The 14,800-nt window shown below is 39.6% G+C and overlaps 1 protein-coding gene across 2 annotated transcripts; it reads left to right on the forward strand.

The window, feature by feature from the left end:
- Positions 1-1,897: 1,897 nt before the first annotated feature.
- Positions 1,898-8,559, forward strand: api5 (apoptosis inhibitor 5). 2 transcript variants are annotated; one of them, XM_078948412.1, is made up of 15 exons: positions 1,902-2,295; positions 3,617-3,778; positions 3,895-3,988; positions 4,073-4,138; positions 4,257-4,408; positions 4,556-4,762; positions 5,226-5,282; positions 5,503-5,607; positions 5,884-5,973; positions 6,210-6,391; positions 6,563-6,656; positions 6,794-6,850; positions 7,429-7,508; positions 7,631-7,773; positions 7,945-8,559. In XM_078948412.1, exons 1-15 carry the CDS (start codon positions 2,224-2,226, stop codon positions 8,022-8,024), a joined length of 1,641 nt encoding a protein of 546 aa, XP_078804538.1. In that variant the 5' UTR covers positions 1,902-2,223; the 3' UTR covers positions 8,025-8,559. The 2 variants fall into 2 exon arrangements, with proteins under 2 accessions (XP_004069450.1, XP_078804538.1); XM_004069402.3 differs by lacking the exon at positions 5,226-5,282 and having other exon boundaries at positions 1,898-2,295.
- Positions 8,560-14,800: the final 6,241 nt, after the last annotated feature.

A 14,800-nucleotide genomic window follows, 5' to 3' on the forward strand; every position in this document is an offset into this window, starting at 1 on the left:
AAGGAGGCCTTTAAAATATCTTTGATGAGTTACCTTCTCAAATTTTAGTGGGTCGAGTCACTAATTATGAATATAACAGTCGAAAACTGACTGGTTTTTGAGCTTTTCTTTTTAATCTATTTATGTGACCATGAGATGGCGCACTCGGGACCACATAAGGCTCTTATTAGCCCGTCTGATCCTCGTTTATCCATCAGATTTGTAACAACATATTTTATAAAGATCAGTCATTTTTCAAAATAATTTGAAATAATAGTTTCATCACAAGATTAAATTAAAGCCATACTCTAAATAACTTTAAACGGGAACGTGAAACCGTTGTACGCTGCACCCCCCCCCCTTTCTGGCAGTGCGCGTTTGCAGGATTGTCAATAAAGGTTTTTTTTTTTTAAAAGTGTTTTGTTCCGTGATAATACGGGAAACAATTTATCGACCGTACAAAAGACTTCTCTGACGACCTTTGCAAAATTTGAAATACAGCAAGATCTAAGGACACGACATGGTGAAAGAACGTAGCAAACGACACTAGCAACAGTTGCTAAGGATCTTCCTGACGACACGTGAAACGACGTAGCAGACGACACTAGCAACGGTTGCTAAGGATCTTCCTGACGACATGGCGAGACGACGTAGCAAACGACACTAGCAACGGTTGCTAAGGATCTTCCTGACGCCGTAGTTAGACGACATGGGATAAGGACAATGACAAAGATAAAGTTTAAGGATAAAGCAAGCATATACATCACAAAGTTAATACAAAGTAATAATCAAAGAATCATGGGCATGCAGAAGATATTGCTTAGTAATACATAGACATGAACCAATGTAAAATGAACTCGTTCAATAGACATAGACAATGAGCCCAAAGCATAGACAGTGGACGCAAAAACACGATCAGTGGACATAGACAATGGACCAAAGACATAACAGTAGACGCAAAAACACATTTTGATATTTTTGGCACAAATGGAACCTCATACACCAGAGGCAAAGTAAGACGACATCAAATGGTAATCTTGCCGGAAAACACCTTTCGAGTTCAGTTTATCCCACAATTAAAAAGACTTAGATTTGAAATTTTTATTCTGTTTTTATACCAGAGACTGCTTTTCGGACACATGGGGCTTTAGCACAAGATGTTTGAGTTTAGAGTTAAAGGTTTTGTGTGTTTTGGAACTCCAACAATGCAAATTAGGTCTGATCCCATGCTTGAAAATGTGAAGGAACAGAGATTATCTTGTTAAAGTCCCACTCCAGTGATCTTTTGATCTATTGTAAAAGTGTTCCCAGTTGTCTTTTAATAATGATTATACAGTTTTGTTTTTTTTCCAAAATCTAACAACCTGTCATTTTCTTGTCGCTTTCTTGGACAAAGTTTCTGCAGAGCGGCAGTTCATTAGAAATTGTTGGTCGGACCTCTCTTTTGGACCGTTGGCCTGGAGTAGACCTGCCCTCATTTCCCATTATCCAGTGTTTGCTCCAATTTGCTTTTTTATACTCACAAAAACTACACCATCACTCATTTTCATTTTGTAAGAGCTTAACACATTATGTTTTTACAAATGCCATGAGGCCCTCTTTAATTTTGAATCTTTACTTACATCACCCAACACTTATGTCAATGGCTTTTTTTTTAACCTTAACTTGAATCAATTAATATGAAAAGGTTGACCTTCTTGTGTCAGCTCTGCAGACTGCGGCATAGTATTTACGTTCATGTAAGAAACACTTAACCATGTCTTGTTAAAAAAAAGAAAAAAGCAATGTAGATTTGGACAACTTTTGCAATTACTCTCATTGCAATATTGTCATGTCGTGTTTTCTTTCAAGTTTAGAAGAGCCACGTTAAAGTATTCAGACTCCGTACGCAATTAAGGGTGTTGACTACTGTCTCCTTTCTCGGGCTCTCTTCGAGTCAACGCGCATGATTGTGGCGCACTCGGAGGTCACGTGGTTCCCCCGCGCATGCGCCGTACGCTTTGTTCCATAGCTTCGTACACTGGAGAACATTGCGGGAAAACGAATAGAAGGTGGTATTATTATTTTTTCCTCGGACTTTTCGAAGTTTCACCTTCCCCATTCCCTTATAAAAGGACATTGATATTGCGGATCGAAAGATTCCTGCTTTGGTCGTCTATAGTTTACTAAAAGCAACCTAAAAACGGTCTTATCAGCGGTCGAGACTGAGCGGCAGGCACTAAGTTGGACACACGCTGATGTGTGATGGCGGTCACCATTGAGGATCTCTATCGAAACTACGGGGTTCTAGCCGATGCTAAGGACAACCTCAGTCAGGTATAGTAAAACAGCTTGTGTAATTTTGTCAGGGTATTTTATTAACACATGGTATCGTACTTCTTTGTGTTTCGTGCATTGTTTGTGTCGTGTGCTAAGTGATTAGCCGCTGTTAGCTTTAGCAGTGGGAAGGCTAGCTAGTTGTAGCTTTACTTCGGAAACCCTGAATTATATCTATTATTAATTCTGGGGTGTACTAATGTTACCCGTCTTTGGTATGTCTGATTTTAAAAGTGGTGACCAAAAATAAAAGCAACCCATCTACCTCAAATTGCATTTAAAAGATCTTGACAACCGACATATTGAATTTGATAAATTCATCGCTTAAGTTAGAGAGACATAATTGACACGATTGGAATAATGTTTGTCAAGTCGCGGTTCGTGAGAAATCGGTCTTTTTAAAGTCTTACTTTACACAGATCACACAGCATTGTTGCAGCAATTTGTAACTTCGCCTAAATAAAAAACGAACAAATTGAAGTTAAATCCTTTTTTTTTTGCAAAAATGCGGCCATTATATTATTGGTTTAATTTGATCATAGTTTTTATAATCTTATTTACTAGCTGCTGTTTTCTGGTTACAGCCAAAACAAAAGAGCTTAATAAGGGAAAACTACTTTTTTTTTTTTAGTTTGGTGGTATTTTGTGAGCTTTAATCACTAAAATGGAATTTTTCCAAGTTTAAATTGAACTCTGAAACCAGTTCTTGGAGGTTTTCTTTTTCTCATATACACATTGTTGAAAGAAGTGTCAGGAACAGTAATAAAAACAGTAATAAAACTTACATATGAGCAATATTGACTGCAGTGAGACTCATGATAAAAAAGTAACAGGTTTGATTTAAACTTTTAAACATTTGAGGTTTCTCATTACATATTAAGCTGACCTCTTTCCAAGAATCAGAAGATGTGGTTTATCTCTCACAATGTCAGCACAAAAGTAGTTTTAAAAACAGTAATTTGCAGATGACTGACTGGTCTGCTCATGAACACAGTTTCTTCTAGCTCATGTTAGACTTAAAAAAAACCTTAATGTCATCCAGACCATTTAGTGCATCATTGATATCATAAATGAGATCTGAGGATTTTTTTTAATCATTATTGGTTGCAGCTGAATGCAATAAAAATATCTGATCAATTTCTTCAGATTTTATATTACACTTTATTTCATGTTGGTCTTCTTGACCCAGCAGCTATGACACAATGTTTGTAGGTTTGAACTCTAAAAATATGGGATAATCCTTTTTGATCATGTTTACTCAAAATTACAAATAATCATTAGATTTATAACATAACAAAATGTCTGTCTTCGTATTTTGCAGCACAAAGATGCTTATCAAGTAATCCTGGCTGGAGTGAAGGGTGGTCCAAAGGAGAAGCGGCTGGCAGCTCAGTTTATTCCCAAGTTCTTTAACAGCTTTCCAGAACTGGCTGATGCTGCCATTAATGCCCAGCTTGACCTTTGTGAGGATGAAGATGTGTCTGTGAGTAACAAACAAAGCAACTTTTTTTGTTTGTATTGGGACATTTCTGTTTCAGAATCAATTGCATTTTTCCTTAATACTCATTGCGATTTTTTTTTTTTTGTCTCTTTGTTCAGATTCGACGACAGGCCATCAAGGAGCTTCCACGCTTTGCAACTGGTGAAAACATCTTCAGAGTCGCAGACATTCTTACCCAGCTCCTTCAGACAGGTATTTATCCTGCATACGTATAGCTACCTCATATATTTCATTGGGCTATTGAGCAGAAGTGGTCAGTTGTCCATGTTCTTTCAGATGATACAGCAGAGTTCAACCAAGTTAATGTGGCACTCATTTCAATCTTCAAAATGGACGCCAAGGGTAAGTGCCAAGTTCTACCACCATTGCATTTAAAAAAAAAATATTTCAAGCCTTCTGTGAGCTAAAGGGTGTGATTACATTTAGAAAAAAAGTTTCTGTTCTGTTTTTTCTTATTCAGGTACTCTTGGAGGACTTTTCTCTCAGATCCTGCAGGGGGAAGACATTGTGCGAGAAAGGGCCATCAAGTTTCTTTCCACCAAACTGAAAACTCTACCAGAAGACATAATGACAAAGGAAGTGGAAGAATATGTCTTTGCAGAGACAAAAAAGGTTTGAAATTAATTTAATTAGTGCTGTCTTGTGAGAGAAAAGTTTATCTCGTCCTGCAGGCTATTAAAACATGCTATTTTGGTTCATTCAACTCAGTGCAGACGAGTATAAGTGCCTATGCTGATGAGAAATGTTTACTTCCTGCAGGTGCTGGAGGACGTGACAGGAGAGGAATTTGTGCTTTTGATGCGTGTAGCGTCAGGTCTGCGAGTCCTGCAGACGGTAAACGGGCGGCAGCAGCTTGTGGAGCTGGTGGTGGAGCAGGCTGACCTGGATCAAGCTCTTAACCCAGCAGACCCTGATGCTGTGGACCGACTCCTGCAGTGCACACGCCAGGCCCTCCCACTGTTTTCTGTAGGTAGAGCAAGGCATTGACTGTCAGATGGACTTTGCTTTGACTATTTTTTGCTTATTCACAAAAATAACTTTTTTGTTTCACTACAAAGCTGCATTTTAGTAGTTCTAGAATTAGTATATCATTCGCTAAGGCAAAAGGATCACTATTTCTTTCCCATCATATATTTCACTTTAGCATCCCTTGAGCTCTTTTAAAGGCATTCCCAGTGGTTTTATTAGTTATGATTATGTCATTTATAGCCAGATGTTTTCAAAACATCTGGGTCGTTTCCTAGGACAGTTTTGGGCAGTAGTTCACCTCAGAGTTGTGGGCGGGAACATTGGCGTGATCCCGCCTCCTCAATCCCCCCATGTTTATGAGAGCTCAGAGCAAAAAAATACACCAGCTTGGCGTATTTTCTACATCACAAACGAGCTTTTCCTTTAAACAGCATTTTTTTCGTCTGCTCCTTATTCACAGTTGTTCACCTGTGAATCAGGTGATGGGTCGCTACAGCAAATCAGCTGCTCTGAACAGGTAGTTTGGCCGAGTTTTTGAATAAAGAAGTACACAGAAATGCAAATTTAAGCTTAATTTTCTGAATACATGTCCTCCATCATCAGAAAAATGCCACAAGAACACATTAAAACAACCCAAAAAAAAAGCAAGTTCATAGGAGTGAGTCTTTAAACACTGCAGATATGTGATTTAAATATGCTTTCTACATCTTTTCTTTTTTGTGGTTTTTGTTTTGTAGAAAAATGTTCATTCCACCCGTTTTGTAACCTACTTCTGTGAACACGTCCTGCCCAACCTCAGCACCCTCACCAGCCCTGTGGCTGAGCTGGACATCCAGCTGGAGGTAAGAGTATTCAAATATTCCCAAACTAGTCAAGGGTTTAGACTTTTTGTTTTGTTTTTGTTTTTTTGGGGGGGGGGCTTCCTGTCTTTAGTAAACATGTCCACTAGAGTGAGGCGATGGCAGTTGTAATGGTAAATAAAGTGAGTGTGGCAGCCACCTGTCAGCAGTGTCAACATGTTCTTAATGGGTCATTAGCCAGCATCAGGCGGCACCGTTTCTCATTAGTTCTGCACGTTAGTGCACAGCGATTGTTCTAAGATGTGTCTGTGCTTGTAGGTGCTGAAACTGATGGCGGAAATGAGTCCATATTGTGGAGACATGGAGAAGCTTGAGGCCAACCTCACCATATTGTTTACCAAGCTGCTGGTAAGACCAATGTGTCCCACCGGAACGTTAATACACAAATATACACACACGCACAAAACATTTGTATTTCTTTACATCAGATCTACATTCACAAGTTCATAAGTTTCATGCTGCTTTCTTTTTTGTTGTGAAACCATTGGGTTTTCTTGTCGATCTTTGAGTTGCTTCCATCTCGTTTGCTGCTTAGATTATTGTTCTATCTAACTATTTAAGGTCTTTGGTGTTTTTACTTTTAGGAATTTATGCCCCTTCCACCAGAAGAGGTAGAAAATGGAGAGAACTCTGCAAGCGAGGAGCCCAAACTGCAGTTCAGCTATGTGGAGTGCCTCCTCTTCAGCTTTCACCAGCTGGGAAAAAAGCTGCCAGACTTCCTTCTTGACAAAGTGGATGGCGAGCGTCTCAAGGACTTCAAGATCAGGTGAGGAAGCGACCTCTGTAGAAATCAGTGGAATGATTTGACCCGATAAGTCTTTGATCTTCTTGATATATGTGGTTTTTAATCTCAGGACGGAAGGACATTTTGCATTTGTCCTTTTGTCTGACCGCTTTCGCTTCACATGAACCTAAATGTTTTTTTAATTTTAAACAGGTTGCAGTATTTTGCCAGGGGGTTGCAGGTTTACATCAGGCAATTGCGGGTAGCCCTGCAAGGAAAGACGGGAGATGCTCTGAAGACGGAAGAGGTAAAGATTTACTGCAGTTATCTATTTATTTGTTTATTTTAGTTGAATTTTGGACTTTAGTGTTTTAAGTTCAGACAGAAAATGTCTTACAGAATCTAAAATGTGAACATTTGTGTTTATACAAAAATCTTTATCAGAACAAGATCAAAGTGGTTGCCCTCAAGATCACGAACAACATCAACATCCTCATCAAGGTAAAGTCCTGTTACAGAATTGACACAAATCTAAACTGGAATATCTTCAAAAGGTTGAGTGTCTCTGAGTCATTTTCCAAAGTGTTTCTTTTGAGTTTCTGGTTTACTTGGTGTAATGCTTTACTGATTATGTTGACAAAGTTGAGATGGTTTTGTTTATTGCTAACAGTGCTAGGCTTAACAGGCCTTAAGTGGCCTTAACTCTTCCCACCAGAGCTCTGTCTCCATTGTTGACATTGTTTCGACGACCATAACCCTTCGTCCATTTACGCAATTGACGTAGTTGCAGCTGATTCTGTTGCGAAGAAAAGCGATATGTATCAGTGTAAAGCCAATATGAAACGGCGCTTTCCAGCTGATTCACGTTGATGGCATGAATGCTTGAAGAGTTGTGGTACGTCTAAGCATGTAACCAGTGACATCTCCAGTGTTAAAGGGCATCTTGTAGAAACTCTTCAAAATGATAGGCCTCTCATCTTTTTAAGTGGGAGAACTTGAAGTATTGGTGGCTGATGACTGTTTAACCCCGCTCTAATGCAATGATATACTGGTGTCAAATTGTTCGTTTTTTATTTTAGGATCTGTTTCACAACCCTCCATCCTTCAAGAGCACAGTTACTCTGTCTTGGAAACCTGTCCAGAAGACTGAGGCAGTAGCGTAAGTCTGCTCCTCCTTTCCTTTCTCATGTTTTTCTTTCTCTCTTTTTTTTTAATGTGTTTTTAAGATAAAAAAATGTAATGAAACAGCATAAAGTCTTTTTTATTGTATTTTTGTTGTAGAGCCAAACGTTTGTCAAGCGAAGAGATGGGTTCCGGTGCAGCCACAAAAAAACAAATCACTCCTCTTCCTCGGAGGGACGCACGACAGATCTACAACCCCCCCAGTGGCAAATACAGCTCCTCGATTGGCAACTTTAACTATGGTGAGAAACATTGAGTGCACAGCTAAGGTGAACAGTTGCCAGATGAGAGCGCCTACAGAAATGTGCATAAACTAACATTCACTGCAAGAGCAGATTGATTGTTGGCAGATCGTGTATTTTGCCAATGTCATCCCAGCATGTTGGGACTGAATTTTGGTTCTTTGGCTCCAGAGCAGCGCGGCGGATTCAGGGGTGGCAGAGGACGAGGCTTCGGAGCTCGAGGTAACAGGAGCCGAGGCCGAATCTACTGAGACACAATAGTGTACATATTGCTCATTGAACTGCATCACATCAGGATCTTTGCTTCCCGGGGATGGACTATGTCTTTACAATTTTTCTTACTTGTTTTTTTTTTCTCTTCTCCTAATAAATGTTTCGGTTCCAACATGTTATTAAGTTGGTGTTTTCAAGAATTGTGTCTTTTTGGTTTTTGTCTTCAGGATATCAAACACTTTTCTAAGTACTATGTCATTATTTCCACCTAGTGTTTCCTTTAGCCAAGTCTATAGCATCTTTGTTATATTTTTCTTCTTCCACAGCTTAAAAAGTATTCAATGTACTTTTGTTTCATAGACGACGTGTTGTGGCTGAAATATTTTGTCAAGTAGTTGTAGGAACATAAAGATCCTTTTGTTTTGCAACATGTTCATAAATGCACCAATTTTTACCATTTTATTTAATCTCGTTTTTATCAGAGCTTAATTGGAATTGGCTGACTGTACTACTTTGTATGACTTAATGCTGTTTCATTGGATTTTTATCATAAACTTCTGCGGAAGGAGGGTCTTTTGTGTCTCAATTGTTAAATTCTTCATAATGAACTTTAAGCTTTCTTTGGAGGAAGAGACAGTTTCTTTTTTTTTTCTGTTCTTGTTTTATAATTGCATTTTAATGTCAATATAAAACCCGACTGTTGCCACCAGCAAACTGACAAAAATCTTCACTTTTCCATTTCCTAAACCTAAATCAGTTATTTCAGTTACGATTTCTGTTCTTGTTTATTTTTTACCTTTCTATAGAAAAATGGCTTAATCGGTAACATTGGAGTATAATTGCTCGATGTTATTTGTCTAAAGTAGAGGCTTTATTTCATTATTAATGGAAGAATCGTCAAACCGTTTAAACATTTCCTGCTCTTCTAATGTGATTGTTTGAATTTTTGGTTGTTGGCAAAAATATGTGATATTGAGAAAACTATAATAGGTCTAAAGGCTGGAACTACCAAACCTAAATATTCTCACAATACAGTTTTCAGTCGTTTTTATTCAAAGGTCCCCTCTGATTATCTTTTCAGCTATTTTCAAAACGTTTAAAAAGATCTTTATTATACCTTTTTTAGGCAAAATCACAAAACCTGTCGTTTTCTAGGACATAATTTGCCTCTGAGTTGTGGTCGGGACCCGCCCCCAAATTCCTTCCCTGTTGCTGAGAGCTAGCTCTGTTTAAACGCTGTCCTGCTAGCTTACAGCCCCTCCCAACCTAACATTGCCGGCGCAACAAAAATGACGAGCAATATTGGAGTCATCCAGCTGAATAGTTCTGAGTCGGACACCAGATCAGACGAAGACAGACGTTTGTGGATTTATTTGACTACAAGTGGGTGAATCAGAATGGAGCAGAGCAGAGAGCTTGTGGCCCTTCAAGCATATTTTCTGTCACATCTTTTTTTTAAATGGCCTTTTTCATCTGGTCCTGATTCACAGCGATTTGAATAAGGAAATACTCAGAAGTTCAATTTCAAACTTAATTTTCTTTCTTTTGGTCCGCTGTCATCAGAAAAATGCCACAATAACATGTTAAAAACGCCAAAATCACAGTTTTCATTCAAGTGAGTCTAAACGCTCAACCAAACTTGAAGGCGCTGTTTTGCTCTCTTAAAAGATTACTTGTATAAAGGTAATTGAGCCTATGGTTAATTCTTATTCTTGATTTGCATTCTCAATTATCTTGATTACATACATACATATAATAGCGAGTTTCAAAATCCCTATAACTTATTGAAATAGATGTCTTTATTGGAGGAATGGTTAGAGCATGTATGTAGCAGGTCTTCACGTGGATTTGTGCTGGTGTGTGGAGGTGGCTGCTTTGGGAAGGAACAAAGTGTTTTTTTTCTGAATTATCAGTGACTTTATGAATAAGTGAAGCAGCTGAAACAATGATTAGCAGTGTTTTGCAGAAGCTGGATCATACAGACTGCTGTATTCTTCTGAGAAGTAAAGTTATAATTTAAATGTATTTTGGATGAGTAGTAAAGCCAGGAAATAACCCTTGTAGATCATTTGCCTCACAGGAGTCTGTGATACATCATCTCTTCTTTCACCCATATGAGTGTTTAATTCAAGTGAAACTTCAATGGGTGAAAACATATTGTAGTGCCCCATAAATAAAACCTAAATAAACAGGTTTATGTCAATAAATATTGTTTTGTCAAAGAACCAAACGCAAAGTTCCTTACATTTTGTATATAATTCAGTACACTGATACTTCTAGATCATTTCACAGTAAAGCGTCTTTAGAGAAAGCAACTCTGAAGAATTCCAGGTAATTTGCACTGAAATGTAACCATCCACGACGCAATTTGTCTTGACAGAGTTTCACCTCTAGAGGGCGATCTAGACCAGGGCTATCCCTCAAATCTATTTTTATCATGAGTGTGCCACATAAGGCTTCTTAAATGATTTCCACTTTTATATTAATCAACATAAAGGAAAAGATGAGAGGAAATTATTATAAACCTTTAAATGCCAATGAATCTGTCTTTCTATGGATATTTATAAATTATCCTTATTATATTCAGTCAATCCTTTCTGCTATTTTCATTATTTGAACATTTTCAGTAAGTCACTATGATAGTGCGAGTCTGTTTTTCCTCTTTTCTTTCTTGTAAATTTCTCGGTGCTGACTTCACAAGGCACCACAGTTCCACTTTCAGAACAGTAGGAGGAGCCATAAGACCAGAAAGAAGCCCCCTCTATTGATCGTGACCAGGTATTTCCCAAACCAGCCTGCCAGCCAGTCAGCCAGCAAACGCCTGGCACTACACACACACACACATACACACATGGCGGAGCTGAAAATAATCAAATGGTGGAGGAGGAGTGGGCGGCAGCAGCAGGAAAAGAAGCGAAGACGACCCTCAGAGAGAGAAAGAGAGGAGGAAGGGATGACTGTAGCAGCCCACGTGAGAGGAGAAGTGAAGGGAAATCGATAGTTCTGGAGCACTTGGTGGAACTAGACGGGTTTCCTCACATTATTAACAACCTTCGGGAGTGGATGTTGTTGTTTGTGGTCATAAAACAATGCCTTAATACAGTAACAACACACACCCGAGGCAGACTCTACAACCACCCTAAACAGAAAGCTTTTTTTCTATTACACTGGTCCTAAATTTCCACTCTTTGTGAATTGCAGACAGAATTGTGATATGAAGATGGCATACTTTACACATCACTGATACCTGCAGTGTCCAGGTGGAGTCTTTACGTTCAAACACCAGTGAAGACTGCATTTGGCTTCCCAACCGTGCAGCCAATAAAGAAGAAGAGGGTGTACAGGACTCCACACAAAATGAAAGATCTTTCTCTCTTTACTTACAAAGGTCTCATATCCTCATCAGACCTACGGATGATGATAACAGGGAGCCTGGTAACTGTCTATTGTCTGTCATACATGTTTTTAACCCGCTTATGTCTTTCAGGGTCACAGGGCTTCCAGAGCCTAACCTGGCTACTATTGGGCGAAGGGGGAGTACATAGGTTGCCAGCCTGGCTACACAATCACGCACCCATACACTCTCACTGTCGCACCTATAGGGACAATTTAGAGTAATCAATCAACCTATGAATTATGTTTTTGGACTGGGGGAGGAAACCAGAGTGCCCAGAGAAAACCTACACATGCACAAGGAGAACATAAAAACTACAGAAAGGTCCCAAAAACTGAAAGCAATTTTATCAGTATGACACTTAGGAATGAGTAACAACTCACTTGGCTTAAAGAATAACATTTTATTGCTCTTAGTGTTTTTTTTTTTGTTTCATTTTGTTGGTCTTTCATTGATGCCTTACTCTATAATATAGGTTCAGTTCATTGAGTTTCACTGGCTTTTGTTTATGAAAAGACACCTAAAGTCCTGCCACATCGATTCAGTCAAGTTGAGATCTAACCACTGCAACCCTTTTCCAAACTGTTCTGTTATGTTTCTGTGACTCTGATCAATGTCCTGTTGAACAGCCCACCTGCACTTCATGTCACATCAGGTTCTGTGACCACAAAGCATCCATAAGCTTGGTCTCTGTGAGTGGTTGAACAGCTGATATTTGTCCAAATGTCGGTCTTACAGTCATGTGATTTGTAATGACTTTAATAATTCAAGTGAAGCTATTCATCAAAAGAAGAAACCTTGATCAAATAGTTCCCACTTGTGCAATCATTTTCTGCTTAGTCTTTTATAAACTATGATGTTAGGCTTGATTACTAAGTTATCAGTCTGAAATTTCCCCCTTAGATTGTTTTGTTGTCTATAGAATCATATAGTGGCACAGTGATGCAGGGGTCATCACTCTCCTCACACTGAGATGACCCTCGTTCAAATCCCTACTGGGTTCTTTCTGTGTGGAGTTTGCATGTTCTCCTTATGAATGTGTGGGTTTTCTTCGGGCACTCCAACTTCCTCACGAAGGCCAAAAGCATGCCTCCGTTGATGGGTGATTCTTACTTGTCCCTATGTGTGGATGTGAGTGAGTGTGATTGTGTGGCCCTGCAACAGACCAGCAACCTTTGCCCAGCAATTGGTAGGTATAGGCTCCAGCAACCCTGTGTCGCTGGAAAAGGGAGTAATCAGGCTTAGAAGTTGGATGGATCCTACAGCATAACTTGAGGGTAAACTTGTGCCTCTTTCCTAAATATTTCCCATTTGCAGACAATCTCCAATGGAGTCCACGCTATGGCTAAAAAAACCCTCTCCATCATTTTGCGCTGGAAGGTCTGCTTCCGTGAGAACAATCCTTTACGGAGAGTTTCAGAGCAGCAAACTGACAAAAGGCGTCTCCTTTCATTGGGTCAGTCGTTATAAAGTGGTTGATTTCTCGGAAGATCGCAGACTCGGTTTGTACTCTGTCCGCCCATGTGTCGAAGTGTCCTTGGACACTGAACCCCACATAGCCCCTGGTGGTTATAGGTTGGTGGAGGTGACATCAGTGTGTGAATGTTCGTAGATGAATTGGACTGGGACTGTAAATTATTTTGGGCCTTAAAGCAAAATAGAAAAGCGTTAGATAAGTATACGGCCGTCATCGGCCCTGACACACCTGCAGGTGATCATTTTGTCATGGGTGTTTGGTTGAGCATATGTTTGTCTCTAACCAAGCAGTTTTGTACAAGGCTTGTATATTTCAGTCTTAGTTATGCAGCACATTAAATGACTGCATGATGCCAAATTGTTTGTCTAGACTATGAATCAGATGGTTTATTTGTGTCCTCTGATTAGTAAAGTTTTAAAGTGGATGGTGTGTTATTTGTTTATCTCTAAATACATCAATAATCACATTTAGCGACATAATAACTTTGTAACATACATAGATTTTGTTCATAATGACTTTTCCTTTGTATGCCTGATCCTTCTATAAACAGTCAAGAGCGGACAAAAGTGTCGAGGAGCTGTCCGTGGTGCTGAGCATCAGAGCAGCACTCCAGTTTTTAGAGAAATTTGAAAAATCACTGCAGATTTTTTTTTTTATCTTTGGCATTAAAGCTATTTGAAAAAGTTTATTTGGACTTTCGCATCGTGCCAATAGTGGATCTCTCATTTGTGCTTTCAGAGATGCTTCAGTCGTGGTAATGATGGACATTTATCAACTGTTTCTTTGTCCTTAACTCTGGTATTTTGGAATCGTGACAGGCTTAACCGCAACGTGCCTGAAGTAATCTGGTTTCATTGTCAGAAAACAGGTTGGTGTGTGTATGCAAAGAAAAAAACAGTTGTGAAAAGGGAACTTTATCTTCTCTTTCATTATAAAAAGAAAGGTAAAAAAGCGCCGCACCATCCTCCCCCTCATGTACAATGCTGGGAATAGTAACAGCACTGTGAGGCTGGGCTAAATATAGCAGCCAGTGAGTGTTAACATGTCAACTTCAGCAGGAGTGCAGGGAAGCGGCTGCTGCACGTGTGGCCGCCTGGATGTACACAGTTTCGCTATAAATACTAAATCTTCTCTATACCAAATGCACCACAGACAGAGGAAAGAAAACATGAAAACATGATTTATTTCCGTAGGAGGCACAGGAATAAACGGACGAATATAGCTCACGATGCAGGCTCACGATGCACCGAGTGCCCCGTTAAATAAAGGAAGAACTGCCTTTTCATCTGCCTATTTCTTTTAAAGGACGTGGAAATAGGATTCAAATAGATCTGTTTAGTGTCATGACACCCCCCCCCCCCCCCCCCCCAAAAGTCTCATAGAGTAGGGGGGAACTGATTAAGGCTTTTTATGTCAACTTCTTTGCCAGCTTTTCTCATTTGAATAAAAACAAACTAATCAACCAAACAATGTTTGTTTTATTTATGTAGTTCTTTCAGTGCTGGTGGAGGCAGACCTTCGGCACGCGCACAGACCTCCCTTCTACTTTACGTAATCGAGTACGTGAATGTCAAGATATACAGAGGGACTCATGGACAGAGGAGGAGCACTTCGTCAGTACACCCAGCACCCAAAACTCATACTAAAGGAACACTGTGTACTCGATTGTCCTGTCAGACTTTACGCATTAGATTTGCCCACCTACCCCTCCTTACGCGTACGAGCATGGACGTCCACTCTCATCAACCTCCACTGGATCATATAACAAAACAAACACAGATAAAAAATATATATACATAAATAGAAAAAATGGGTGGCAGCTGCACATGCGCTGCGTAAACTGGTGGGTTCCCCATATGCAACCAGTCTGCTCGGCCATTCATGCGCTCTGCAGGGGGACTTGTGTGAATGAGTGAGTGGGAAAAGGATGAATGAATGACTAT

This window comes from Oryzias latipes, chromosome 6, assembly GCF_053564925.1.
Source record: "Oryzias latipes strain Hd-rR chromosome 6, Olatipes_Hd-rR_3.1".
Lineage (NCBI taxonomy): Eukaryota > Metazoa > Chordata > Actinopteri > Beloniformes > Adrianichthyidae > Oryzias > Oryzias latipes.